We start from the raw sequence: 26,947 nt of genomic DNA, 5'->3' as shown, positions 1-26,947 counted from the left end.
AGAAGAGGTGACACATTGGCCTCCCTGCTGACATCAACACGCAGTCTCTCTCTGGAAATGCGGACGAAGAGCGTTCGAAACAAACTGAACCCACTTCATTCTTTATATGGTACATAAACCAGCTTTTTGGTAGAACAGGCATATGACATGGGGGAAACAAAATCCCGCCTTTTACTGGCTTGAGGATGGGAAATAGAAGGAGGAACGAAGGGAGGAGGCCACCAGGTGCAGAAGAGGCCGGCGAGCAGCAGAGCACAGTCAGAGCACCGATTCCACAGCCAGGCCCCCGGGTTCCCAGACCCGCGGCTTCCTGTACCGCGGGGCTGTGTGATCCTGGAGCAGTCAGGCAACATCTCTGTGCTCCAGCTTCCACACCACTGGCTGTGAGTGGTAACAGTATGTCTTCCTCACAGGCTGGCTGTGAGAATTAAATCACGAAAACACATATTAAGCCTCATCTAAGTGTGACTCGTATTATTATGTATGTTAGATGAATAAGGGGAGACTAAGGGATGGGACATTTCTGTCCTGAATCCAATTTAGGGCTCCAGAGGAAGCCTCTTAGGCTGATTGGAAAATGTAAGTAGGTGGAGCTGTGTTGTTAGACGAAGGGAGAGGCTGCTTTTTCACTTTCCCCGATGACCTCGATACTCAAGTAACACACACAAGACCCCAAAGCAGCTGAGACCCTGACAGAAAACCTGGCCTGAGTCGTTCCCTGTGGCCACTCTATGCCAAGGGTGTGGGCTTCGCAGCTGTACCTCAGAGGACTCCAGCGTACCAACCGGGGAAAGCTGAGCTGGGCCCGATAGAGGCCAGACCCTGAATGACAGCAGCTTCAGGCTTCGTCTGGGAACACCAACAGGACAAGTGTCGGTACCCCAGGATCAGAAGAGGCAGACTGGGGAGCAGCACCTAAGCCTCCCTGTCCCCAACCCCTTGCCACCTTAGGGAGAAGCAGGGGCTGGGGGAGCGTCTGAGACTCAGAGCATATTCACCCAAGAGACAGCCTAAATATTTGCTAAAGAGGCTGTTTCATTTACAGGGTTTGTCTACATTGAATTCATATTGGACAATTAATTTTGGCCACCAACCAACTGGAGTGTGTATGGGGACGGGGAGAGAGAAGATATGCTGGTTTGCAAAAGCAGGCAGGTTGACAATAAACAAAACCAGGACCCATGTTTTCTCTGCTCAACAATGGGGACGGCCAGGTGCTTTTAGGACCCTGACACTCACGCAGCTAAGCATCAGAATGTGCGACACATGTGTCTTCTATTTCACTCCTTTCCAATGTCTTCATGGAGAAATGAGTGATCAAATTAGTGCCTGTGCATGGAGGCCACATTCAGGGAGAATAGGTCTGTGTGACACAGCAGTCTTCTTTGTGTGACGCTTGTGGCTGAGGGGGACAGCCTCCTCTGGGCTGTGCTGGGGGGTGGGGGGGTAGGGCCCAGGTCCTGGGAGGAAGAGGAAGCAGAAGAAAGGGAAGGAAAGAAGGAAGGAAGGGAGGGAGGGAGGGAGGAAGGGAGGGAGGGAGGGGAAGGAAAAAGAAAAAAGAAGAGAAGAGGAAACTAACAGGACTGAAAAGGAGCTGGGCAAGACGGAGAAAGTAGACTATATATATATATATATATATATATATATATATATATATATATATATGAAAAAAGAACTTACAAGATCATGGAGCTAATAAAATAAATAAAGGACAACAGGAGAAACCAAGAGTGCCCAAAATTCGAATCAAAAAGAAAACTACGAAGCAGAGAAAAGCACACACCGTGCAGGAGTAATGAGCGAAGAGAAGGCAAGCGGAGGGATCAAAAGGACTCGCTACAGGAAAAAGCACCGTGACAAACACTGGAACCTTCTAGGAGGCGAACCCCAGGGGACTAAGTGCCCATGAGCCGGGCGGAGGAGCGTGGACGGTGATGCCCAGGCGGGAGACGGGAAAGGGGGTGAGTGTGGGCAGGAAATCTGTGGGTGAGGCGGAGCGGGACGGCTGAGGAACCGGCGGGAGGCAAAGAGGGAAGCGGGGTCTCCCTTCCCTTCGGCGGTTCTAGCTGAGCGCGTTTGCTTTCCCGGGGGTGCAAGGAGTGTAGCAAGATTACCTACTGCCGGGATGTCCTTTCTCAGTGGGCAGCCGGCCCTTACCATCAACCATTCACGTGGTGCCCAAAAGTTGTCACGCTGCCACACATTGTTTTTGTTCTCATTTCTTTTAACTGTGGAACCAAGGCTCTGGTGCGGAGCGTCAGTCGGGGTAGGAACCGCACTCTGCGCTCTGGCTCTCATGGCCCTGGGACACTGTTCCCTTCTAGGGCCGCTTCCTCCAAAAAATATAATAAGTAAAATAATAATAATAGCATACACACACACACACACACACACACACACACACACATACACATACACATATATCAGGGGTGCCAAAAAAATGTATGCACATGATTTGTCTTCATCTTCTGTTATCGGTATATATTAAGTATTACAATTTTAATACAGTTTTTTCCTTTCTTAAAATGTGTACACATTTTTTTTGGGCGCCCTCTGTTTAAAAGTATATTTTATGACTATGTTGATATAAAGGCAAATAGATTACTATGACATATTAAAACATTTTCTTTAACCTAAAAGTTCTTCTTCCCTCCCCTCACCACCCCCCCCCCCCATTTATACTTCAGAAGAAACAAGAACATTTTTGTGGGCCGTGCGCATTGTGCCTGCTGCCTGGACAGATAATTCAGCCCTGGAGAACTTAGAAACACAGGATAACAAGCACTAAAAATACACAAACAGATTAGATAAAATATTTATATTCATGTGAGCCAGGGTAAGTGCCCTCGAGTAGCCACAGTTGAATGTGGTGACCATACAAATCCCAGGATTGCAGAGAGGGGGGTTTTTAAGGGGCTGTATATACTGTTTAGTGCCTACATATGCTGAGCACTCTTCTGAGTGTTTGGTGACACATACGCAGTGCATATGTCCAGTTTCATTAAATCCTCATAAGGCACTTTTATTTTCCCCAGTCTACACGCGAGGCAAAAAGGCACAGGTAGGCCTAAAGAGACTAGGCCCATGTTTCTAACCGTCATCCTAAACTGAGGAGCACGGCCTGGACTCTGGTTATTGTGTAAATGAAAACACTGCAGTCACTTACTCATTCGTTTAGTCATCACTCCTTTACTTTATTCGGTCAAAATATATTTATTCAGACCCAACTCTGCCAGGTACCGACTGAGCTGGACGCAGCAGTTGCAGGGGCAGAAAAACACACCCAGTCCTATCCCTCATATGACTTGCTCTCTAGTGGGGAATATGGACATTAAACAAATGACCATCCAGACAGAATACCGCAAATTGGGGTACGTGCTATGAAGTACAGAATAGTATGAAAGCATAGAGCTTGGGACTCCAATCTAGTCTTGAGGGTCAGAGAAGGCTTCCCTGGTGAATGAAAATTTTCAGTAAAATCTCCAGGATAAGTAAATTACTTAGGTATACACACAGCGGGAGCAACAGTGTTCCAGAAGAGGCAAACCGCATGGGTCAGGGGGCCAGGATATAAAGTCAGCCCTGAATAAATTTCCAAGAACTCTGTTTCCTTCAAGAACCGGAGTCCAATGTGGAGAGAGAAGGAGTCCACAGAGAGCAGTAGTGATGAAGTGTGCGAGAGCTGCGTGGGGCACCTGAGTGATGGGAGGGAAAGGACTGAGGGGAAGAGGGGGTTCCGAACGATAATCTCGGGGTAAGACCCATAAGGAACACTAGAGAAGCCTCAAGTAGCTTTGACAAGAGGCAGGCAGAGGATCTTATCCATTTTAGAGCCCCCAGGGCTATTCACCAGAATAACTGAAGACAGTAAGGATATCAAGAGTCAGTCCTGCAGATGGAGTGTAACAAGAAGAGATTGCTGTCACCTTCTCATAAGACGACCAGAGCCCCCATCGGAGGCTATGGTAGGTGAGACCGGTAGAGCTATCAGAGATTGTACAACACAGTGGTCAAAATAAAGAAGCAAGTGTGTGCAGTGCTGAGGTGATGGCTCATCTGAAGAGCTGCCGTGCCCTACAGACTGGCACGCAGAGACCCCTTTTTCATATTACCTGTAGCATCTCTTACCAAGGGATAAAGATGGTGTAATACATATGACTGCAATTCCTAGAAGTCTCCAGATGGGGGCCACGTTTCAGTTCCCTTCAGAACACATTTCTCTTCATTCATGGATGTGGACACCTTGAGAATTTACCAGAAAGAGCTTCATTCATTCTGTGAAGATTAGTAGAGCCCATATTATTATCTGACCACAGAACTGCTCAAATGTTCATTCCAAAAGGTAAGACTCCCTCAAATATCTGTGTAAGATTTGTTCTCTATGTTTTATGTTTTCCCCGTTTTCTCCACAGAAAATTAAACGTTAAACCATGTAATTATTCATCAACAAGTAAAATGGGATTAGGAAAATGGAGTAATCATTACAATTCTTCTCAAACTACTATGAAATCTCCATGCTTGTTTTTGAAGGTAAGATCCATATCTGAATCCTTATACATTAGCTACTGAACAACATAACAGCTGAGGAATTTCCAGGACTGCCTCACTTACCCAGAATGTTCAAACATAATCTTACAGGTATGGATTCATCCTCAGAATTAACAGGAGTTTTTCATTTACTCTTTTTTTTTTCCTTAAGTGCAGGATTGATCTTGTGTATATTTAAAATTTCGATGTTTTGTTCATCGTGTTTTGTTTGTTTTCATTACCTCTGCCTCTGCCTACTTATCTTCTTGGCAGAAGGCTTAGTATCGCCCCGTTTCCACATGAGCTGTTGTAGGCACTCTTGATATTCAAAAATAAGTAAGTCCAGCTTCCACCTCCGACTGCGGGGAGAGCTCTGGTGTCGGACTATCCACCACGGCTCTGCTTCTTGCTGCTCCCCTAGCTGTTGTGAAATGTGTTGGCAACTGCCCAACAGAGTTGAGCAGATCATTCTGGTTCTGTGCTGTGGCATGTTTGGGGCTGGCTGCTGGGTTTTTCAAGGGAAGCTGTCCCCATACTCCTTGCTTCCCACATGTGGTCATCTCCCTGGGTGCCCAGGATGACTGCGCATGGGTTTTCACAATGGGCTGCTCTCCGTTGGCCAGCTCACTGAATTCCCATGGGTGGCTATCACTTGCATGCCCAGGTTGCCTGTATGTGGCTTCTCAAAGTGGTGGCTCTTTGCAGTCAGTTCTTTCAGGTTACACACTGTGGTAGGCAAAATAATGCCTAAGGCTGTCCACCCCAGTCCTCAGAACCTATGACTATATCATGTTTCATGGCAAAAGGGAATTTAGATTGCAGGTGGGACTAAGGTTGCTAATATGCTGACCTTGAAATAAGGAGATTAGCTGGGATAATCTGGGTGAGCCCAATGCAATCATAAAAGTCTTTGAATGGGGAAGAAAGATGCAGAAGAGTCAAAACCAGAAGGATGACATCACGAGAAAGATTGGACTGGTCATTGCTGGCTTTGAAGATGGAAGAGAATCATGAGCCAAAGAATGCTGCAGCCTCTAGAAGCTGAAAAAGGCAAGGAAATGGATTCTTCCCTAGAGCTTCCAGAAAGAACACAGCTCACCTTAATTTTAGCTCAGTGAGACCCATTTTGGACTTCTAACCTCCAGAACTGTAAAATAATAAATTTGTGTGATTTTCAGCTACTAAGTTTGTGGTCATTTGTTACAGCAACAATAAAAATACTAATACACACACATGACCTCCCAAAGTTCCCAGGGGCCCCTGCCTGGGTTTTCAAGCTGGTAGCGCTCCATGCTCACTTCTTCTATCTTGCACATGTAGCTATCTCCCAGAGGGCCTTGGGGTCCATGTCTGGATTTTCAAGGTGATAGGTCTCCGTGGTTGGCAATGTTGGCTCACACAAGCGGCCGTCTCTAGGAGTGCCTGGATGCTTGTGTCTCTGAGGTCAGGACTTCCAGTTCACACAACATGGCCATCTCCAGAATTCCAGGGGACCTGGGGCGGGACAGTTTCTGGAGTCTGAGCCCAGATGGATTATGACCATCTGTTCGCCTTTCCTTCCCAGAGAGTAAGAACTCAATACCAGCAGTAGGAACTCTTACTTGTAAACCCTCAAAACACAAAGAGTCTAACTAACCCTCTCTGATAACTGCTTTGGAGCTAGTCATTAATTGTTTGAAGAAAGATTATCCTCAGTGCTTCCAGTGGCCCCCACTCTCCTTCCTTCAGAAGGCTTCCTACAGTAGCACCAAGTTTCTTTACCTTTCAAGGGGTCACATCTACCTTACTAAATGTGGGAGTAGAACTAAGTGAAAGATGCCAGACGCAAAGAGTTTATATGGTAGTTGCATTTATATAAAATTCTAGGAAATGTCAACTAATCCATAATGACAAAAAAGCAGATCAGTGGTTGCTTGGGGCTGTGGACAAAGGCAGGGATGGATTAAGAAGAAGCACAGGAATCTTTTGGGGTAATAGAAATTGCCGGTATCTTGATTGTGGCAGTTTCACCAGTGTGCCCACCTGTTAAAATTCATAAAATTATGCATTTAAATGCATACAATGTATTGTATATAAATTAAGCTTCAGTGAAGTTTATCTTGATTTTTTGTTTTAAGGGATGAGGAGTATTATCCAAAGGAAAATCAAGAGACTAGTAAAAAGCAAACAAAAAAGTTGTCCATTACACAGAGAAAATAGTCCAGGATGGTTTTTTTGTGGGTTTTTTTTTCTCTTTCAAATGGAATATATACGGTGTTGCTAGTATACTTTCTGCCTGAAGTTTAAAATTTGGCTTTAATTTCTGTTATCATCTTTGATAGATAGGAGTGATATCCTGCCACAATACATCCTTAAAAAAACAAAAACCTTAAAATAGAAAGATGGTTACTAAGGTAAACATTAATATTTATATGACATCAAGAGCCAACTTCACACTTGAGTGAAAGTCTAGAGACATTCCATTAGAATAAGGAAAAAAAACTATGATATTTATTGCCAAATTTGCTGCAAATTCTGGCAAAAAAACAACAACACACACACACACACACACACAAAACAAAACAAAACATATCAAGCCTAAATAAAAGTTTTATTTTTAGCATGGAGAAGAAAACATCCCCCCTCCTGTCCTCCTGGCCTCTCTTAGTCCCTCCTTCTGTTTGTAGATGATATTACTGTAGACTTAAAAAACCCAAGAGAGAATCAGCTGAAAACTCTTAGAGCTAGAAAGAGTTCAATAGGTACTAGATTACAAAGGTATAAAAAATCAATCGCTTTCCTATATACACTACTGACTTGAAAAAAAAAAAAAATTCAATAACAACAACAACAAAAAATGTCAAATAGAAGCTAAAAGATAAACAATGAACTAGGCAAAACATTTTCTACAAATATGAAAAAAATGTATTCTTGATCTATAAATTGCTCATACAAATCAATAAGCTAAAATTTCCACAGAGAAAGGTCATGAACAACCATTTCACAGACAGGAAATACAAATGGCCAATAAAGAGATCAAACACATGTTCAAAGTTACGAGACTTTTAAAATACTAATAATTAAAGTTACATAGGTTTCTAATGTACAATTCTGTAATACATCATCTATATATATCACATTGTGTGTTCACCACCCAGCGTCAGTTCTCTTTCCATCACCATATACTGGATCTCCTTTACCCTCATCTACCATCCCCCTCCCCCTTACCCTCTGGTAACCACTATTGTCTACATGCGTTTTTGTTTCTTCATTTGTTTGTCGCCCCAACAGACTTTAATTAAAAAAAATTCTAATTATAACAACAGATGTTTACCATTTTTTCTTGTCAATCTAGAAAATGTTTTCAAATTTTTTATGGCCAACGCTGGCCATGTATAATGGGTATTCATTCACAAATACTGCAAGGGATGGTATGAATTGATACGATCATGTGAACCATAATATAAATTGGATACAATATTTCAGGAAAGCAATTTACTTTTCATTTTGTTTCTGAGTTGTTTTACTTTATAGTTTTTCATTTTTATAAAGACAAACCTATTGATTTTTTCTTTGTGATTTTTTCCATTACTTTCATTTCTAGAAAATGCTTTTCTATCCCACATTTTCTTCTAAGAGTTTATATTTTCTGTGGTTTTTTTTACCTTTAACTTTCTACTCTGTCTCTACGTAGTGTATCTTTATTGGTGAATATGTCAAATGAAGATTTTAAAAACAGTTTCCAAATACTTTGGAAAATTTTCAAACACTGATTTTTGATGAATTCCCCCGATTTATTATGGTGCCTTTATGACAGACTAAGATTTAGATACATAATCCTTTTTAGCATTCCATATTCTGTTCCACTGGCCTAGCCGTGGGTAAAGTGATGTGTGGTTCAGACATGGGCTCTGGAGCGAGGCTGCCCATGAGCTTTGGGACTTGGTACATTTTACTTATCCTTTCTGTGCCTTTGTTCCTCATCCATAAAATACTGCTAATTGGTCCCTGTCTTTTACCATTTCTAGGAGGATGAATTGTGTTCTATATCTAAAGTACTTAGTGTGATGGATGGTACATGTTAAATGAGTCTTAACAATTAATATAATGGCACCACATTGTTTTAATTATATAGCTCTGTCCTATTTTAAAAATATTGAAGAAAACATCTGTCTCATTTCTATTCCTTTAAAAAAAATTAGCTCATTTTACCACTATTTTTGCGCCAAAAATGTTGGAGTGATCCCTGATTCCTTGCTTTCCCTCGTTCCCTACCTCCAATCCATCAGTACCCAATCCGGAAAGATTTTTTTAAATGTAATTCAGAGCATGTCACTCTCCTGCTTAAAATCTTTCATCGACTTCCTTCCACTTGGATTAGTGGAGCATCTGGTACCTCCCTTACCTCTCTGTCACCTATTCTACCTCCTTGCTCATTACATCTGGGCCTCCTGACTGTCTTTCTGTGGCTCCTTCTTGCCACAGAATTTTCACATCTGCTGGTCCTTCAACCTGTCACAGTGCCCTCTGTGTTCTTGGTACCTGTGATGCCTCACGTTTTAAATATGTACAAAGGCCACATCCTAGCTAAAGGACCCCTTTGCCCAGCTATTTCCTATCAGAATACCCTATTGATTTTCTCCAGAGCATTAGACCTATAAGAAATGACCTTGTTTGTTTACTTGCTGTCAGTCTCCCCTGCTGCCCTCCCTGTTTGTCTGTGAGCCCCTGCAGTCCTCTAACTCCCACAAACTCAGCCCTCAGAATAGATTCTGCAGGTGGTATGCTATTCTGAGATACAATGTAGCAGAAAATGTATCAAGAAATTACATTGTCTTATTTCTCTACAGGGCAGTCTCATCAAGGAATGAAAGGTAATTTTTAATCTACTCCTCCCCCTCCTGGGAATTCAAGCTTAAAAACAAAGAAACCAGAAATTGCCAAGTCCCAAAGACAACCCCTAAACTGTTCTGCTTTCTTGTTTTGTTTATGTCCCCCAGCTGCCCCCCATGCAGCTGGAGATGCATCAAGAGGGAACAAAAGATAATTTTGTCTCCCCTCCAGAAGGGTAGACCTTTGCTTCCTGGAGCCACATAATTGCATGTGAACATCTTTTATGTTTTTATATGTGAGTCTAAGGCCTCCAAACCAGAGAAGTTTCTAAACACAGAACAATCTCTATGCGGGTCTCTGCCTGCTGAACGTCTCAGCCAGTCCAGGGAATTAGGCTGGATTGTCTCCAAAGGGAAGGAAAAGGAAAACAATTAGATGGGGGTTATTTTTCCTTTTTTCTTTTTTCTTGAGGTATGATTTACACACTGTAAATTTCCCTCTTTTTGGCGTACAATTCTATGACTTTTGTCAAATACTATTGGGACTCAACACAGCGAGCACAGCATAGAACAGTTCCATTAGCCCCCAAAGTCATCCCGTCTCTCTACTCCCAGCAACTGGCAACTCCTGCTCCATTTTCTGCCCCTAGATTTTTGCCTTTTGCGTAATACCATTGAAGGGGGACAATATAGTATAAAGTCATTTGAGTCTGGCTTCTTTTACTTAGCATTACACTTTGGAGGCCCTTTCCATGTCGTATGTGTATCAGTAGTTCATACCTTTAGATTAGTGAGTGGTATTCTATTGTAAGAAAGCACTTACCTGTGTTGTTTTCAGGTTTTAAAGATTATGAATAAAACTGCTATCAACACTTGCTTTCAGATGTTTGGGTGAATATAAATTTTTATTTCCCTTGGGCAAATACTTATGAATAGAATTGTTGAGTCACAATACAAGTGTACATTTCACCTTAGAAGAAAGTACCAAAGTAGTTTCTGAAGTGGCTGTGCCATTTTGCGTGGCCACCAGCAGCTGAGTGTACTGTATTGAGGGTTGAATTGAGGAGGACCCAATTCCCAGGTGTGTTTGACATCTGAATGATGGGTACCTTAGCATGCCCTCTAACAGACAGTCTCTGAGGGTTCAGGACATGGACAGGTGACATGCTGAAGCCTTGGAAGTCTAGGTGAAGGACGCTATAATTGACCTGGAATCCACTGCCCTAAGAATTAGGCCAGTCCCTCCCATCTTCCTAGAGCCGTAAGTACTACAGTTCTTGTTTGATCCGAGGAGAAGGAAGGAATTCTGGGAAATGTCTTTGGGGTGACCTTTGTAGATGGAGCTGAGCTGGATGTGATTTACAGAAATAAAGAAATATATTGCTTCTCCCAAATGTCTTAGAATAGTATATTGAGCTCCCAGTTTATGCCAATCATTACACTCCGCACTTTATGTACATTGTTTTTCGATCTTTAAAACAACCCAACAAATTAAATATATGCATCACTTAGGTATCCAATTTAGGTGTCAAAATTGAAGCAAAAGATAATGACTCTGATCATGTTAATACTCTGTTTAAATCCACTAACAGCTCTCTCTGTTTCACATCCCATCACGTCCCCACTCTCCTCTACGGCTCCATCCAGACTCACCTCCATGCTCCTCTCTGCTGTTCCCTGCCCTGGGCACCTGAGCGCGTTCCCTCTGCCTGAGAGGCTTTCCCTGCTTCCTCCTCTTTTACATCCCTACTTACTTTTATGACCCCCTTCTTGTGACCGCTCCATTGAAGCTTCCCTGACTCATTGAAAAGACTCAATGCTTTCCTCCCTTGTCTCTCAGCTGGAGTTTGTACACCCCGTCTCCTCAACTGATGGTCTGAGCTTTGAGAGGTTCCTTTCTCTGTGCCTGCGACAGAGCCTGGGTATATAGTAGACAGAGTAGCTGTTTTTAGAGCAAGAAGAGGGAAGGAAGAGAGGGAGTGAGAGAGGAAAGGAGGAAGATGTTTACTTTTACAGCCGAGTACTATAGAGAGGAATGGTAGTTTGGGCTCAAAACTATGAACCAGCTTAACCTCGCTTATAGAACAATTTCATCTTCAATTTTTAAATGAATATGAACACAAAATTTCATAGAACCATCAAATCTCAGACCAGAAGAAACCTTAGAGGTCATCAAAATGAGTTTCCTTGTTTTTCTGTTTTTAATGTGACCGTACCTGCAGGCCCGCTTTCACTATATTGTGGTATTTTCTCTTCATTTCCTTTGATACCAAGACCTGTTTATTACCTGAATCCTTGCTTTTCTGTTATTTCATTTTGATTGTATATCATCCATTCTGATCTCTGCCACTTCTTTTCAAATATTACTTGGACCCCCCTTCTCTCACTCCTGGTGATTTTATCTAGCTGTATTAAAGAAGCAATACTGTCCATAAAAGACACTCATTTCTAATGCCATGCATTTGGGAATAGTTTTTCCTAAACAAACACTTGTACTGTCTTTTTATGTATGTATTTTGTGTATAGTCTGATAAATGGAATTTTGTACAAAGGGTGCGGAAGACAGCAAAATACAATTATAATTCTAAAAGTAATCCAAGTCAGGGCATTGGTATTACCATATCTTCGAGAAAGGTCTTGAGGTTTGGTTTTTATTTGAGCAGCACAACTGTTTGCATACCATTCCTATTTAAAAACTACCATACCCTGAAATACCAATCAGTTACCAATTTGAAATCCTTAACCTTAGCGTCTAATTTGAAAGTATTAGGTTGGTGCAAAAGTAATTGCAGTTTTTGCCATTCTTTTTAACCTTGTAAACCGCAATTACTTTTGCACCAACCTAATATATCAGCATCTTTCACTCTGCTTCAAGTCTGTGCATAAAAATTCCTTCTTCCACAAGTTAAACTGTAATATACAAAGTGCCCTCCAAGTTGGTTGTGGCTTTAGGAAAGGGGGCACACCTGGCCCAGGGAGGGAGGAGGAAGCCACTGGCCACACAAGAGATAGATTTCATACCACATCCTTTGTTCCTGTTGAAAGTGGGGTGTTCTAAGCACTCATGGGCAACTCAGACTAAATTTGCATTTGTGAAATGAGTGACAAATGAAAGGAGTTAATATATTTTCATTTATGTCTTTTATTATCTTACATAATCATAATTTGAAAGAAAATGGAAGACAATGAGGTTGTTTGGTGTGTTAAATTTCTGTGACAACACCATGTGATGAAAAGTAATTCCTTTTTCATATTGTTTTGATTTCTAATCTTTCTGAAATGATATTTAATGAAAATGGCTGAATTAGCAAATAGCATCTGCAAACATTTTACTTTGCAAAACTGAAGCCTGTGCCTCTCTTTCTGTCAGTCTATCAAATAGCTTACATTTATTAAGTGCTGGGCAAAATATTGTCCTCAGGGCCAAAGAACATAGAACTCTCACAGCAAGGGTTAGACAGGATAAACAGAACTGGGAATAAACCAAACCCCAAGTAAATATAATGTCTAATCGTTTTAGGATTGCACAAGCACGATGGTATTTGAAAAAAAATGAATCCTAATCCACTTCTTGTCAACCTTTTCAGGCTCAAAATTTAGCCACCTGCACCCCTCCCCTGTCCCTTCCCCCCCCCCCCAATGGACTCCTGTTCTCCAACCTTACATTACAGAGTCCTGAGCAGCTCCACTTCCTCAAGCTTCTGTGAACTTGCAGATGCCCTCCCTCATCCTGGAGTACTTTTGCATCTCAGGTGCCACTTCCTCTGGGAAGCCTTCCCTGATCCTTCACCTCAGGCAGGTTAGGTGCCTTGTCCTCTGGGTTTCCACAGCACCTTCCATATACGTCTCAGTTTTGCCACTTGTCTTGAATTGCCAGGCAATTATCTATTAATGTCTGTCTCCCCAAATAGAGTCCGTTCATTGATTTATTCATTCAACATACCGCAGTGCTAGGAGAACAAAGGCCAGTCTGGGTACTTCCTGCCTTGAGGTAGCTCACAGGAACTGTAGAGGAGACAGAGTAGCACCCCAACAACCACAATCCTGTGTGAAAAGTGACTTAACAGAGATACACATGGGACATGATGGCACTGTTCAGGAGGGGCCCTTGCCTGGCTCGGAGGTTGGGAGGTGTCAGAAAAGCTTCATGGATGAGGCTCAAAGGGTGAGTCATGGTCAGTCAGCTAGGCAATGACGGGAATGATGGTGCAGGCAGAGGAAATGGGTGTGCAAAGTACTGTGAGAAGAGGAACAGGGACCGACAAATAGTAATACATCTGTATGCCAGAGAGCAGAGTTTGCATGCATAATAGCAGCAAGGAAAGAGTTTTGGGCAGGGTAGGGAAGTCCTGATGTGCCCTACTGAGGAACATAGCCTTGAATATGTGTCATGGATACTTGTTTTGAAGGGATGTAAAGTTTTGTGAGCATTTTGGAAAGATTATTCTAGGAATGAGATGGAGGCAGAGTGGAAGGAAGTGAGTCTAGAGGTGGAGTCTCTCTCCTTTAGAGGAAACGAGCTAAAGAAATGACAGTGGAAGAGCAGGGGGGAAAATGATTCTGGAGATATTTATTCCAGATGGAGAACAGACAGAAGAGGTTCATGGAGGCGAAGGAGTTCAACTCTGGGAATGGTGACTGCCAAGTGTCAAAGAAACATCAGGAAGAGAAGCCCAGTAGACAGCTGGACATTGGGGGCTGGAGACCTGCAGAGAAGTTTGGGCTGGAGGGAGAGATATGGGAGTCATCTGTGCACAGCTCAAAGCTGAAGGTGAGATTTCCTAGGGAAAAAATACGTCACATGTGAAGAGAAGAGGGCTGATGCTGGAACCCTGGGGAACATTTGGTAAGAGCAGATGGAAAAAAACAGATCCTGAGATGAAGGTAACAAGGAGGCAGAGAGCCTGGAGGAACACCCAGCGAGATGAATGTCCCAGAAACCAGGGGAGCAGAGGAGCACGTGGTCAAGGGTGTCCAAAGCTGTAGTGTGGGGTAGAGTACGTCATACCTGAGAGGTCCCTAGTGCATTTGGCAACTAGGTGCTCAGAAGAGATTTTGGCCAAAGCAGTTCCGTGCCGAAGTTCCATACTGCAGATGGTAAAGGAGGGAATGAGAGAGGGGGATTATAGTAAGAACAGGGGATTAGCAAGTGGGTGCTGCTCTGCTTAGAAGCTTGATTGTGAAGGGAAAATGGATGGACAAGTACAGTGCTGAGAACTTCCATGAAGGCATGGAGCGCCTAGCACAGTGCGTGGCCCACAAAAGGCACTCAGATAGGTATTGATTAACAGCTGGAAGGATTTAATTGCTGAATAACTGAGTAAGAGCCAGGGAAGACTTCATGTGTTCTGCAGTATTTAATTACCTTGTGAAGTTACTTATCTTCAGAAGAGATGGCATAGAGAACAAACCAGAGAAGAGAGAAGCAGAAGGCCTGGGAGGATGGTGGGAGCACTCACGCTGTAAGCCATGGGGAGAGGAAAGTGGGGTGAGACCCCTGTGCAGAGAACAGGGATGAGTGCCCCAGAGAGAAGGCAGCTTTCAAGGTGGAGCTACCTGCTGAGGATGAGGACGTAGGGGGTACACACAGCATCACCTGGCAATCCAATACACAAGGGAGCCAGTAATGATGAGAAATACCATTATAATCGAACGTTGATTATTCAGGGAAAGTGGCAAATCCATCTCAATGTCCTTTCAATCCTGTCAGTGACCTAGGTATGAAAATAACACAAGTGAATGCTCTGGAGCAGAGACACCTTTTTTTCTGTCCTAAACAACATAAGATACTCAAGAAAGTGAAGTAACATTTGGAGTAGCATAAATGTAAAGAGGTGGGAAAGTAGGACATAGTGCCTGGGAGAGACGGGCAAGCATGGCTGACTTTGTGCAAATGGACCTGTATGTGAACAGATTTCATAGCAAACCTGTAATAATACCCTTCCCCACAGAGTTGCTGTGAGAATTACAGGTGAAAGCCCTTTTAAATTATCACGGGTGAGCTGTTATTATGACCCAGTTGCCACAAAGGCCTTTGCAGGTATTACGTACCTCTCCAGCTTGCACCCCTTAGTTTTGTCCCTCTGTTCTCTTACCTCTTCTGCTTGGGTTGTTTTTCATATTAAAAGATATAATGTGTGCAGAGTGTCTGACATAACACGTGTAATATGGGCGTGTGTCAATAAATGTTAATTGCTAACCCTGCTCCTCGCCCCCTCCCCTTCTTCCCCCCATTCTCTTCCTGCTGCCCATCTATGGCCTGCACGTGAACCCAGGGATGTCCCTCCGTTGCCATAAGCTTTCAGGAATGATGACCCCTGAGCCTGATTTGCAGCTTTTTGATCCTGGGCAAGTCATAACTTGGGGGCCTAATCATGAAACTGATAAAGCTTCGGTTGTGAAATCAACAGCTGAACCAACAAAATCTCCACTGCCCATCTTGCAAACCCCCTCCAAGGCATGGTGTAAACTAAGATATTTCCATTCAATGCAGCTGAGAGACCGTTAGAAAACATTGACTCAGACATCAAATCTGTGTTATTTATTCAGTTCTTGGAAGACTAGTCTTTTAAACACGACCTTTGAGTCTACCCAGCAGACAGAAACCCAGGAATGTGGGCAACAGTGAGAGGGAGAGCAGGACTTTGAAGGCAAGTGGTGAGAGCGGAAGGTGATTGGCCTCAATTTCGGGGACTCCAGGATCTGCCACTAACCCACCAGCAAGTCCAGTGCTCTTAGGCTCCGGCAGTTTCATATCTGTAAACTGTATGTGGTCATTTCTGTTCCACCACAGGGCGGCTCACGTGTGTGTTCATGGCCTTCCTCGCCACGCTGCCCGCAACAAATGGAAATGGCACTGTTAACCCTGACCTTGCATCCTAGCTTCTGAAGCCCAAATTCCACTTATCTGAGGTCTGCGGGCTGAGTGACAGCCAGGGGGGACCCTACTGCTGCCACCCTGCAAAGGGCAGCGCCTGGGCCTTGGGGGAGGAGCAGCCGGGCAGGTTCGCGGGCACCGAGGGCGGCCCGGCTCGGAGCCCTGCGGCTTTTGCCGGCGGGAGGGAGAACAGGCTGTAGGCGGCTCCTTCCTGTGCAAACTTTTCTGTCCTCTTCCTCCTCCCGCCCTCCCGACCAGCTTCTCGGCGCCGGGCGTCCAGCCTCCCAGCCCTCCACGCTGCCTCGGGGTCACCGCGCCCTCCGCAGCGCAGCCCTCGGCGCCCGGCCCACCCGGCCCTCCCGACCGGCAGCCGCGGGAGCCGATGGCCGAGGCGGGCAGGAGCCCCGGGGAGTCCCCGGGGGAGCCAGTCGAGCAGGTGGCGGCCGAAGTCCCTGAGCCCCCGCCGCCGGCCCTGCGCAGGCTGCCCGGGGACCCGAGTCCCCGCGGCCGCTCCCAGAGCGACCTGTCGTCGTGCTCGAGCAGGGGTCGCCCACTCCGGGTCCACATCTCCGGCTCAGGTAAGGGCGCTTCGGGGTGCTGGGGGTGGGCTAGCGGAGGGCGGGAGCGGGCAAGTGGCGGCGACGGCGACTCGGCCAGCCTGGGGCGTCCTTGGACTGGTCCCGCAGGCTGGCGAAGGAGAGGAGGGGCTGGGGCAGGTAGGGGCTGAACTCCCCACCCAACCCCGCCGCCCTCCTAGGCTGCCGGCGTCTTGGTTCCTCCGCGGGAGATGCTCTAACCCGGCTGCCGCTGGTGCGAGGGGCGACCGTGCAGCCCTCCGCGTTCGAGAGCCCTCCCGCAGCTGTGCGGCGCCGGGTGCAGCGGCTGCTCTGGTTCTCAGGCTTGGCCACCGGGAAGAGGAACCTTCTTGGGGGCGACTTTGGTCCCTCGGAAGGGTGCGGTCCTCTCAGGGGGCTGGGCCAATGCAGGTCATGGAAACACTCCCAACTGCTCATGCTTCTGAAATAAAGCGTTCTTTGAGGGTTTGCTGGTCAGAGGACTGGGGGTAAGTGTTCTCCCTCCCTGTGAAAACCCATGCAGGTGCCGAGAATTTCGGGGCTGTCTGATCCTCTGGCCCTTCACTGTTATTGGATAAAGCCTGGAGCAGCACCTCCGTGCTAACCCTGGCCGCTGGCCTGGCTCCCTGGCTCCCCCTCGGCTCGGTGTGCACGGCCGCTCCCGGGCCACTCTGCACCCAGACTGGCTGAACCAGGCACTCGGCCGACGGCCGGTGCTGCCAGCGCTGTGCTATATAACATGGGCCAAATCACTTAACCTTGTCTCTCGTATCTCGAAGGAATGATTAACTAATCATTTTCAAATGCTATGTTACAAAGCATTATCCTAAGAACTGTTGAGCTGTTTTTAAAAGTCCACCAGATTTGTTAAGTTTCCACAGATTGTTTTCTTATTTGCAGTCTAGGGAGGATGCAGGTGAGCTGGAGGTTGGAAATAAAACTAACAGGAAAAGTACCTGTAGTAGAGCAAGGCCCTTGCGATGGAGTTCATGGGTCTCCTACCCTCTACCGTTATCCCTTTTGGGCTCTGTGCTCTGTGCTAGGCCTTTTAGCTCTGTCTCAACCTCCCTTCCACCTGAAGCCAAGTTTCCCAATCAGAAAAGACATCATGTGTCTGACTGAACCCTCGCTGGCTAGCTCTGTTGTCCATCCCAGCCCTCTGTTTTCTTATTCTTTTGATATTGTTTTTGCCAAACAATGTGTATACTTAGAAAACATCAAAGAAATGACTTTGCAGACCAATTGGGGACAGCTGGTCAGAATTGTTTGGTACAGATAGTGGGGATGTATAATAGGTCATGAGATTTGTGCGAAGATGCTGCCGAATTCGTATCGTGAAAAACATTGAGTTGAATGTACTTTACCTCCTGCTTTTTATGTCTTGACCAAACTGAACTCAACCTGTGGATAATCTCGATTTTTACGAAGATTAACCATTCAGATGACTCTAAAAAGACCATTCGTGACTGTAGATAAAATAAGCGTTAAAAGGGCAGTAAAAGCCTTGTAAATGGGAGTATTCAAAATGTACAGCATGTGAACGAGGAGCTTCATTTTACAACACTATTTTATTCCGAGAAGTCCATGTCTTCTGTGTGCTCTTAAAGGATATTAAGAAGTGACAGCTTTCAGCTGAGCTGTCCCCTATGCCTCAGGATGATGACCCACGTGTAAAAGAGTGAGCTTCTTTGACGTGACTATGTTCCATTGACAGAGCTGAGCCTTTGGCAGCTTTAAGAGCAGCCTAAACATGACCAAGCACTCCCTTCACTTCTGTGGATCAGAGAGAAAAAGAGGGAGCTGGTCCCTCACTGGCACACACGGGGTGCTTCCCCAGAACCCTGACTGCAGCCAGGCCGGATGGATGGGGATTCGGTCAGATGACTGGGCTGGGGTAACGGAATTGTCTGATAGGCACATTCGCAACTGAGAAGCAGGCCTCTCATCACCTGTTTTCAAAGTCGGTTGCACATAGGAGTTATTTGGAGAATTAAAATACACAACAACAACCACAACAAAACAATTTATGGCTGGGTTCCACCCACAGGGATGCTGATTGAATTGGCATCAGGTGCAGCCTGGCATTAGGTGATTCTAATGTGTAGCCAAGTTTGACAACCACTGTCCTGGGACATACCATGTTTCCCCGAAAATAAGCCCCTGTTAAGATGGTCAGCCAGACGGATGCATTTAGTACATTTTGACGATGTTCCAGAAGAAGGTGACATGACTGTATTTGAATAAGTGTAGATTGTTGTACATGAAAAAATAAGACATCCCCTGAAAATATGCCCTAATGCGTCTTTTGGAGCAAAAATTAATAGACCCGGTCTTATTTTTGAGGAAACACAGTATATGCTGCCATTATATATTGTGATACTGCGGCCAGGGTTGGCCTGGGCAAGTGGAAGGTTGACAATTTAGCTTTAGTACCTTCTCACATCCCTACTGATACTCTGTCCTGCTACTACCACCTCCCAAGGGGCTTTTCTCACTCCCTTTCTCCATTTCAGCTAGTTGTCGATACATTCTTCCTAAGGTTAATTTCTCATAATGAGTTAACGGAGTCCTCCCGAGAGTGTGAAGGGGGAAGGGACATCACATTTTGCAATGATGTGTGGCTGGGAGGGAGGAGAGGAGGGAAAGGAAGGGAAGACTGGAAGGTATTCTCCACGGACTGTCAAAGACTTTCACTTCAAAACAGCTGTCCACTCCCAGCTACCCCCAGCTGTCACCCCACCGCCCACCCTGGCTTCCACTCCACCCTTCTCCCATGAAAGAATAATAAAAACTTGAAACTCTGGCCTCGAGAATCTTGCCAAGAATGGCAATAAGAGTCATTCCAATGTGAAACGTATTTTTCGAAGACCTGCTCTGCACAGGCGCTGTGTCAGTGGATGCTGTGGGGCTAGCACAAGAGATTCCACTTTCCCTGTCTCTGCTTTATTACTCGATTTTTGCCAAGAAAAGCACCCCAGACTTCAGTGACTTTTATTTAACTTGTGATGTGAGCAGTTATTTTTTCACATGGTAAAAATGCATGTGTGTTGTCAGCAAAATGTTGTTTTGTATTTTAAAATCCATTAAAAAATGTGAAGAAAACCAAATATTGTTTTATGTAAGTGCATTTTAAAATGTAATTTAAGCAACATTGATATTGATATTATAAGTCCTTTTATTGAGCTTATCAAAACTGAGATTTTTTTTTTTTGATTTTTGTTTTACTTTGTAAAAATGCAGATTGATTTTGCTTTATGGTTTTTGAACTCACAGTTCTGGAACTCAACAGAAGTTCTGGATTTTTAAAATCTATTATTTCTTTGTAACTATAGTGATATTTTATCTTGAAAAAAAAAATCCTGAAACAAGCTTTTCATGGTTAATGGACAGGTGTTCTCTTAATTTTCAGACCAATTTTTTTCCACATTAGAGACTCTGATATATTCAGTGTGTTCTGATGTGCTCTTCTGATAAGCCCGATATTCAGTGAATACCGAACCTTAGGACACAACCCAGGGCATATTACTGTTGTACGCTTTCAGCAAGTAATGACTGTGGACCTACTGTGTGCCAGGTGCTCTGCTGGACCTCTCTGGCCTTAGGGAGGGCCAAGCGGTGTTTGCTGTCTTCAAGCGATGACTCAATCTTGCATGTTGAGCTGCACAGATCAGAGAATCACTCCAGCCACCTCCAAAAAGGGAGGTGTGAGTGAATGGATCACTTTATCAGCTCGATGTGTAGATATTTGGTACCCTGATTCATCTCTCCAGCATCCCTTTGCCCTGGCATACAGGGGTATATATAACTGCTAATTCAGTCATCTTTTTCTTCTGTCTTTTCATCCCTGGTGTGTTCAGTGATGAGGGGGTGAGAGATCTAGCACACCTGGATGTTCTGTCATTCCTTACCTGTGGCCTGGCCACTGCCACGAGGTGTAGCTGTCCAAGACCAGCTCTGCAGTTGATGGTCACTTGTCCCATTGGGGGAAGTCCTTGCTTGTCCACACCTTGCCGGTTCTCCCAGAGAGCCTCTCACTGACCTCCAAGGTTATAATTCTTGGAGTCGATACTTGCACGGTCAGCCATTGGTTCCAAAGCATAATGCTTTGCCAGGGTGGCTGGGTCCCAAGTGGCCCCAGTCAAGGCTGGGCTGGAGCTGCCCTGGGCCAGGAACAATGGATGCCTGCTCACTTCCCATTTGCTTAACTCAGTGTGGTTTCTTACCAAACAAAGACCATCTGGCTGTAAGTTTACTTTCTGTCTCTGCCTATTCACAGAAGAGCAAAGCCACCCTGTCAGGGAAAGTCGGGGCAGCAGTGGAAGTGCAAAGGGTGCTGGGCAGAGTGGAGAAGGAGGGCTCAAATCCAGCCTGTGTCCAGCCCTGGTCAAGCGGCACCCCCTGTGTGGACATGCGTGCCCTCTCCCTCCCCCAAGCAGGGAACCTTTTTCTTTGCCCAAAGGCCATGGGCTTCTATCCAGCTAGGAGCCGACCATTGATCAGGCCGCATCCTGGAAGGGGTGCCTTTTATCTAATTCTTACAAAGGTACCCATGTAAGCTGATGGTGGGCCTGTACCTGAGGTTGGCACATTTTAAAATTCATCTTCACCTGATACCCTGTAGCAGAGGCTGAAACACTAAAAAGCATCACCTGTTAAATAAGGGTGTACATGTGAAGTCACGTGTCACTGTGTCTGTAGCTGCAACTAGGAAGCTGTGAGGAACTGAGGCAACCCTAGAGACCAGCTCCTTTTTCTGTCTCTAGCACTTTCTCAAGGATGGCGCGGTCTCACCTGACCCGAGCTTCCCTCTGCCTCTTTGCTGACCGGACTTCTTAGTGGCTAATCTGAACAGATTCTCCCTCACAGATGCTTTCTCATCCATCTACTTATAAATGCTTACCATGGCTTCTACCTATGCTCCCCCATCCTTACCTTTGCTTCCTCTTATTGTGTTTCCCCAAAAATAAGACCAGGTCTTATATTAATTTTTGCTCCAAAAGACACATCAGGGCTTATGTTCAGGGGATGTCATCCTGAAAAATCATGCTAGGGCTTATTTTCTGGTGAGGTCTTATTTTCGGGGAAACACGGTAGCTCTTGTTCCTGTATTTACCAGGAAAAATGTCTTTGTATTTCTTAATTCGAATTCCCTAGAACAGGTCTGCTGTTTGAAGCCACCTTTTTATAGCAGGCCATAGGTCAGAGGTCACCACGAAGCCTATGGATTGTCTGTCCTTGATCTGATGACAATCACCTGAACTCAGACCAGTTGTGTGATGGAGGGTGATGTCATCGCACAGTGCCAATGTGGCCACTCAGAAAGGGCGGAGCCAGGGTAGTTTTCATTCATTCATTCATTCATTCATTCAACTGGTATTTGTTGAAGGGAGGGCTACTCTGTGCCAGTCACTGTTCTAAGCGCTGGGTGTACAGAGGTAAGAGGACATGATTCTGCAATTTGGGGGTAAGACTGAAAATACAAAAGGTGGGGCAGGCCAGATACAGCAGCATGTCTAGTGATCTAAGCCAGTGTTACTTTCCTATGATTGGGCTAAAAAAAAAAAAAAATGACTGATGATGATGACGATGATGACGATGCTTGTTCTTGTTTTCAGAGGATGCACGAATTGCTAATTATGAAATTGGCAAGCTCTAGTTTGCCTCAGTAGTTCAGTGGTAACTCTGAGACTGATGGCAAAGCTGTGGATTTATTTTGAGCTTCAGCTACTGCAGGGAGTACACTAGGTGAGGGAGCATATCTTGATTTTCTTTCCTTCATTCATTCAACCAACAAACAACTAATGGGCTAAACACACAGGCTGCAAAGTCATCCCTGAGGAACTCACAATCTAGTGGGGGGAAGACAGGCAAATAGACTGACAACTGCAATGCAATAAAGTATGAACTATGACTCATGCTATGTCCTGGGGCAGGACAGAGACCACCCAGGAGACACAGCTATAGGAAATGACTTGGAGGGGGAGTAGTCAGGAAGGACTTCCTGGAGGAGGTGAAATCTGTGCTATCTCCATGCAAAAGGAGGAACAGGAAGATGGATTTGGGTGAGGTGGAGAAGGAGGGTTTGTGGAGAGGAAACAGTACATGCAAAAGTACCAAGACCTGAAACAACCTGACATCACTGGAAAGTACTCAGAAGTTTGTTTGGCTCTCAGTGGGATTTCTGTGGGAGAGGGGAGGGAAGGGAGATTAGGGTGTTAGGCCATGGCAGAGAATGAGAGGTTCCTGTGTCTGAATGTCTCCTGGGAGACACAATATGGGTGACATTTGTAAGGCATTTGCAAGCGTGATACAAGTATGTTCTAGTATATTCCAATATGGACACTGAAGGATAATGAAGGAAAGAACAGACAGAACTGAGATTTGAGACAGAATTATGATCATATCCATATGATCTTGGTCAACTTACTTTTCCTCTGTCTGCCCGGCTTCCTTCTGTCTGACCTGGAAATGATTAGTAACAGTAACACCTAGCTCATAGGATTCTTGTGAGGCTGAAACATATGAAAAGTGCTCTTGAACCTTAAAGTGCTGTGTAAATGGTGGCACCTTTTGCACACCTCTATTATAGGACTTACTATGGTATATTCAAATTATGCATGGGTTTGTCTCCTTCCTCATATTGTAAAATCATTGAGATCAGAAAATATGTTTTATTTATTTTCACATTCTCAGTACCTAATACAGGGCCTGGTATATACTAGGTGCTTACTAGGTATTTATAGAATTAATGCATAAATTACTTAAGTCAGTTCTTTGGACATCGGGTATCTATAAATCGAAAGGTAGGCAAAGTGATAAAACAGATAAATGGAAGATTGGGTAAAAGCTTTGATTTTCAATGTTTTAAAATTTAAAAAGACAACAACAACTAACCAGCATGTTTTTAAAGAGCTGCTCATGAGATAATTAGAGCTTCTTTGGGGGTATGGGGCAAAACTCACTTTGTGACATGTATAGACGTTTGTGAAAGGGAATTAGTGAATGTCAGTCCAGCCTCAGGCTGGTGATGATGGAATCCAAGTAACAGGGGTCCTGCAGCCTCCTTGGGATGCAGGTGCTGGGTACTGGATGCAAGAGTGTAAACGAGAGGGGTTAGAGGAAGTGAACTCTCATGCCTACCCACCCTGGCCTTATTACACATGCTATCACATTTCATCTTTATAGCAACCCTGTGATGTAACTATCAGCTCCACGTTGTAGATAAGGAACCTGGCTTCAGTAAGGTGGACTAACCCACCCAAATCCCACAGGTAGGAGGGAAGTAGTAGAACTAACACGTAAATCTTATGACCTCAAAGCTCACTCTCCTTTCCTTACTGCATGATGCCTCAGTGTGTATCCATCACCCTACATGGAAAACCACCCACAGGGACCCCCACCAGCAAGGAGGAAATTGCATCATGTTTTACTCTACAAGTGCCATTATGAGAGAGATCATTAGAGTCAACATTTCTTTCCATCAAAAGGTCTTTCTAAGGCCCCAGGCAATTGTCAGTCCATTTCAAGATACACCCAACACTTCAGATTTCCAGTGTAAACAGCAAATGTGGATTGATTGTGATGGGATTCTGGGATCCAGAATTTACAGGCTAGCACACTTCAATTATCCTTACTTATGTGCATTCTTTTGACCTAAAACTATTCAGTCATGGAGTCAGGTGTATAATTCACTCATGAGAACTCTATCTCGTCTCAGAGTACAAGTGTAGTTTCAGTTACAGCAAAGCTCAGGAAAAAACACTGAAGCAGCTTTAGTGTTTTTAAAATGCCATACTGGGTGACTCATTATCTTTGATCACACTAGCTGAAATTTGCACAAAGTAGGTTGCACCAGCTTGCCTTAGAAAGGTTTCTGAGATCTAGCTTGCTTTGTGATCTATTGACTAAAACGTGACATTTATATAGCTTACTTTGCAGTTTCATGATGCTTCTGTGAAGGCTTAAGAAAAAGTAGCTATTGCTTATTCCCTCATAACAGGAAGAAAGTTGCCACTGAAAGAAAAGTACATTATCTATATCCAGAGCTCAGGACTGTGGGTAGGGCATATCACAGGTGTGATGCTTCGGTATTGGATCGATGGCTTCCATATTTTAAGCATGTAATATATAATTCATGGCTGTGAATCAGGTCATCAGTGTTGGTCTTGAATCGTCTTTTGTCTTCATGTATGTTTTTACCTACCTGAATGTTTGGCACATCTTCTTTAAAGGTTTACTTTCTATTAAGTAATAACTAAGTACTCTAAACCTTGATGACAAACATTTATTAAGCCCCTCTTCACCAAACTACTAGGCATTATAGGTATTAGATTTCTGTTCCAGGGCCAGCCTGGTGGCTCAGGCGGTTGGAGCTCCATGCTCCTAACGCAGAAGGCTGCCGGTTCGATTCCCACATGGGCCAGTGGGCTCTCAACCACAAGGTTGTCAGTTGGATTGCTGGAGTCCCACAAGGGATGGTAGGCTGCGCCCCCTGTAACTAACAACTGGCGGCTGGACCTGGAGCTGAGCTGCGCCCTCCACAGCTACGATTGAAAGTGCAACAATTTGACTTGGAAAAAGTCCTGGAAGTGCACACTGTTCCCCAATAAAGTCCTGTTCCCCTTCCCGAATAAAATCTTTGAAAAAAAAGATTTCTGTTCCAGATGCCTGGATGAAGGTGACCGAAAGACATGATAGTGATAAAGAATGTGATTTGTGTCTAACAGATGTAATAGAACGAATGATTTGGAGAACGTATACATTTGGAGAAATGTATGTTATCTTTTAGAGCTATCCTATTGGAAGAGTATATGCTTATTCCAGTTATGATCTTCCTGGGTAAAACAATGTTTAAGAAAAGTTTTATAACTAAAGTATTTGAACCCTCGTTTTATTCACTTGCCCTGATCACAGCACAGTTGTAGCTCTTTGTAAAAATGCTGCCTATCTTTCAGAGCCATGATTTACTGGCATTGGGGAAGACTGGAAGCAGCATTCCAGAAGTGTCTGGGATAATGGCTGTACTGCGGGAAGACGTGTGTTGTCTCCCAGCATGATTATTTTGGTGGGAATAATAATCATTTGGATATTTAAGTCATTCATATGACTTTACAATAATACCTCATTCCCCCAAAATATATAACTATGCAAGGACAGCATATGTAGGCAAACAGGTCAGTTTGGACTATTAACATAGTGACTATGAGATTAAGACATTAAAGAAGGCCACTGTGACATTTGTGGGAGGAACTCAGGAAGGTACGAATGAGAGGATGACTAAGTGAGAGCAAAGATTTGATCAAAATGAACACATATCCGTAGCCAATAATGAAGATTTCCTTGTTTGAGTGAAAAAGAGAGTTTTAAAAACTAAGGATACAAGAGCAGCCCCAAACCAGAAAGTAGATTTGAGTATCATGAGGTCCTAGAACCAGGAACTGGTACATTGCCTGGGGCCAAGGAGGGTACTGTCTCCCCATCTCTCCATCACTTTTTCTTTCTTGGGATCTATCAGTCATCCATCCATCCATCCATCCATCCATCCATCCATCCATCCATTCATCCATTCATCCATCCATCCATCGGTCCATCTACCCAGTCGTACCAGATTTCTCTCCTATTATGAGCACATGCTTACCTCAGGCTCCCTAACTTTATACATCTTCAGTTCAAGCCAGCAGAGGGGCTCCTTAGCGCCCTTGGATCTCAATTCCAAATGCCCAGCCTGGGCCAGGCAGCCAGCCATTCCTGTAACCAACTGTATCCATTATGTGGGACAAGTCAGGCTGCCGGCATGTACTCTTGTAGGTGTAGAGAGGATAGTTCTTAGCTAAGAGTTGGAGAGAAAGGGAAAACACACCCAAAGTATCCATTACCTCAATGTATGTCACCAGAGGACTGGTGAGGTGACGAATTCTGGGCTTATGGGATGCAGAAGTGTCACTGAGAAAAGGCAAATGCCTATTAAGGTATGAGTAAGAAAGAAGAGAAAGGGTGGGGTAAGAAAATTATAGAGAATAAGAAAACATTTGTCTATAATGAAGTAGATGATCTATAGCACAGTGGGGGTATTATGCAGTTTTGGGGAAGGAAGCAAGAGGGAGGCGTTTTCCTAGGGAACAACAAGGTAGGAATAGCAAGGATGATGGAAGCTGTTG

General features: G+C 44.5%; 2 protein-coding genes across 6 annotated transcripts in view; one reads left to right on the top strand and one right to left on the bottom strand.

The window, feature by feature from the left end:
* Nucleotides 1–15,909: 15,909 nt before the first annotated feature.
* PHACTR2 (phosphatase and actin regulator 2) overlaps nt 15,910–26,947 on the top strand; it is a 233,044-nt gene continuing 222,006 nt past the window's right edge. The window contains exons 1-2 of one of the 4 annotated variants that reach the window (XM_074333669.2): nt 15,910–16,250; nt 16,474–16,793. In XM_074333669.2, the coding sequence (XP_074189770.1) occupies nt 16,598–16,793 (196 nt within the window). In that variant the 5' untranslated portion in view covers nt 15,910–16,250; nt 16,474–16,597. Of the gene's footprint in view, nt 16,794–26,947 lie in introns of all 4 variants that reach the window. The other 3 variants (XM_088795432.1, XM_019744469.3, XM_019744467.3) reach the window with 3 other exon arrangements.
* LOC148758753 (uncharacterized) lies at nt 16,802–19,909 on the bottom strand. 2 transcript variants are annotated; one of them, XR_016020170.1, is made up of 2 exons: nt 17,384–19,909; nt 16,802–17,232 (listed from the first exon to the last, which is right to left on the bottom strand). XR_016020170.1 is itself a non-coding variant. In XM_088795433.1 (2 exons), the coding sequence occupies exon 2, from the start codon at nt 17,226–17,228 to the stop codon at nt 16,824–16,826; it is 405 nt and encodes a 134-aa protein (XP_088651559.1). In that variant the 5' UTR covers nt 17,229–17,232; nt 17,396–19,909; the 3' UTR covers nt 16,802–16,823. The 2 variants fall into 2 exon arrangements, 1 of the variants encoding a protein (XP_088651559.1); XM_088795433.1 differs by having other exon boundaries at nt 17,396–19,909.

Source organism: Rhinolophus sinicus, chromosome 2, assembly GCF_057876585.1.
Source record: "Rhinolophus sinicus isolate RSI-liver-muscle chromosome 2, RSI-T2T, whole genome shotgun sequence".
NCBI classification, from domain to species: Eukaryota; Metazoa; Chordata; class Mammalia; order Chiroptera; family Rhinolophidae; genus Rhinolophus; species Rhinolophus sinicus.
This window is presented reverse-complemented; position numbering and strand designations above follow the sequence as displayed.

Excerpts from the sequence above, each read along its gene's own strand:
- LOC148758753 (XM_088795433.1), bottom strand. The coding sequence starts at position 17,228 with ATGAGCAGTTGGGAGTGTTTCCATGACCTGCATTGGCCCAGCCCCCTG.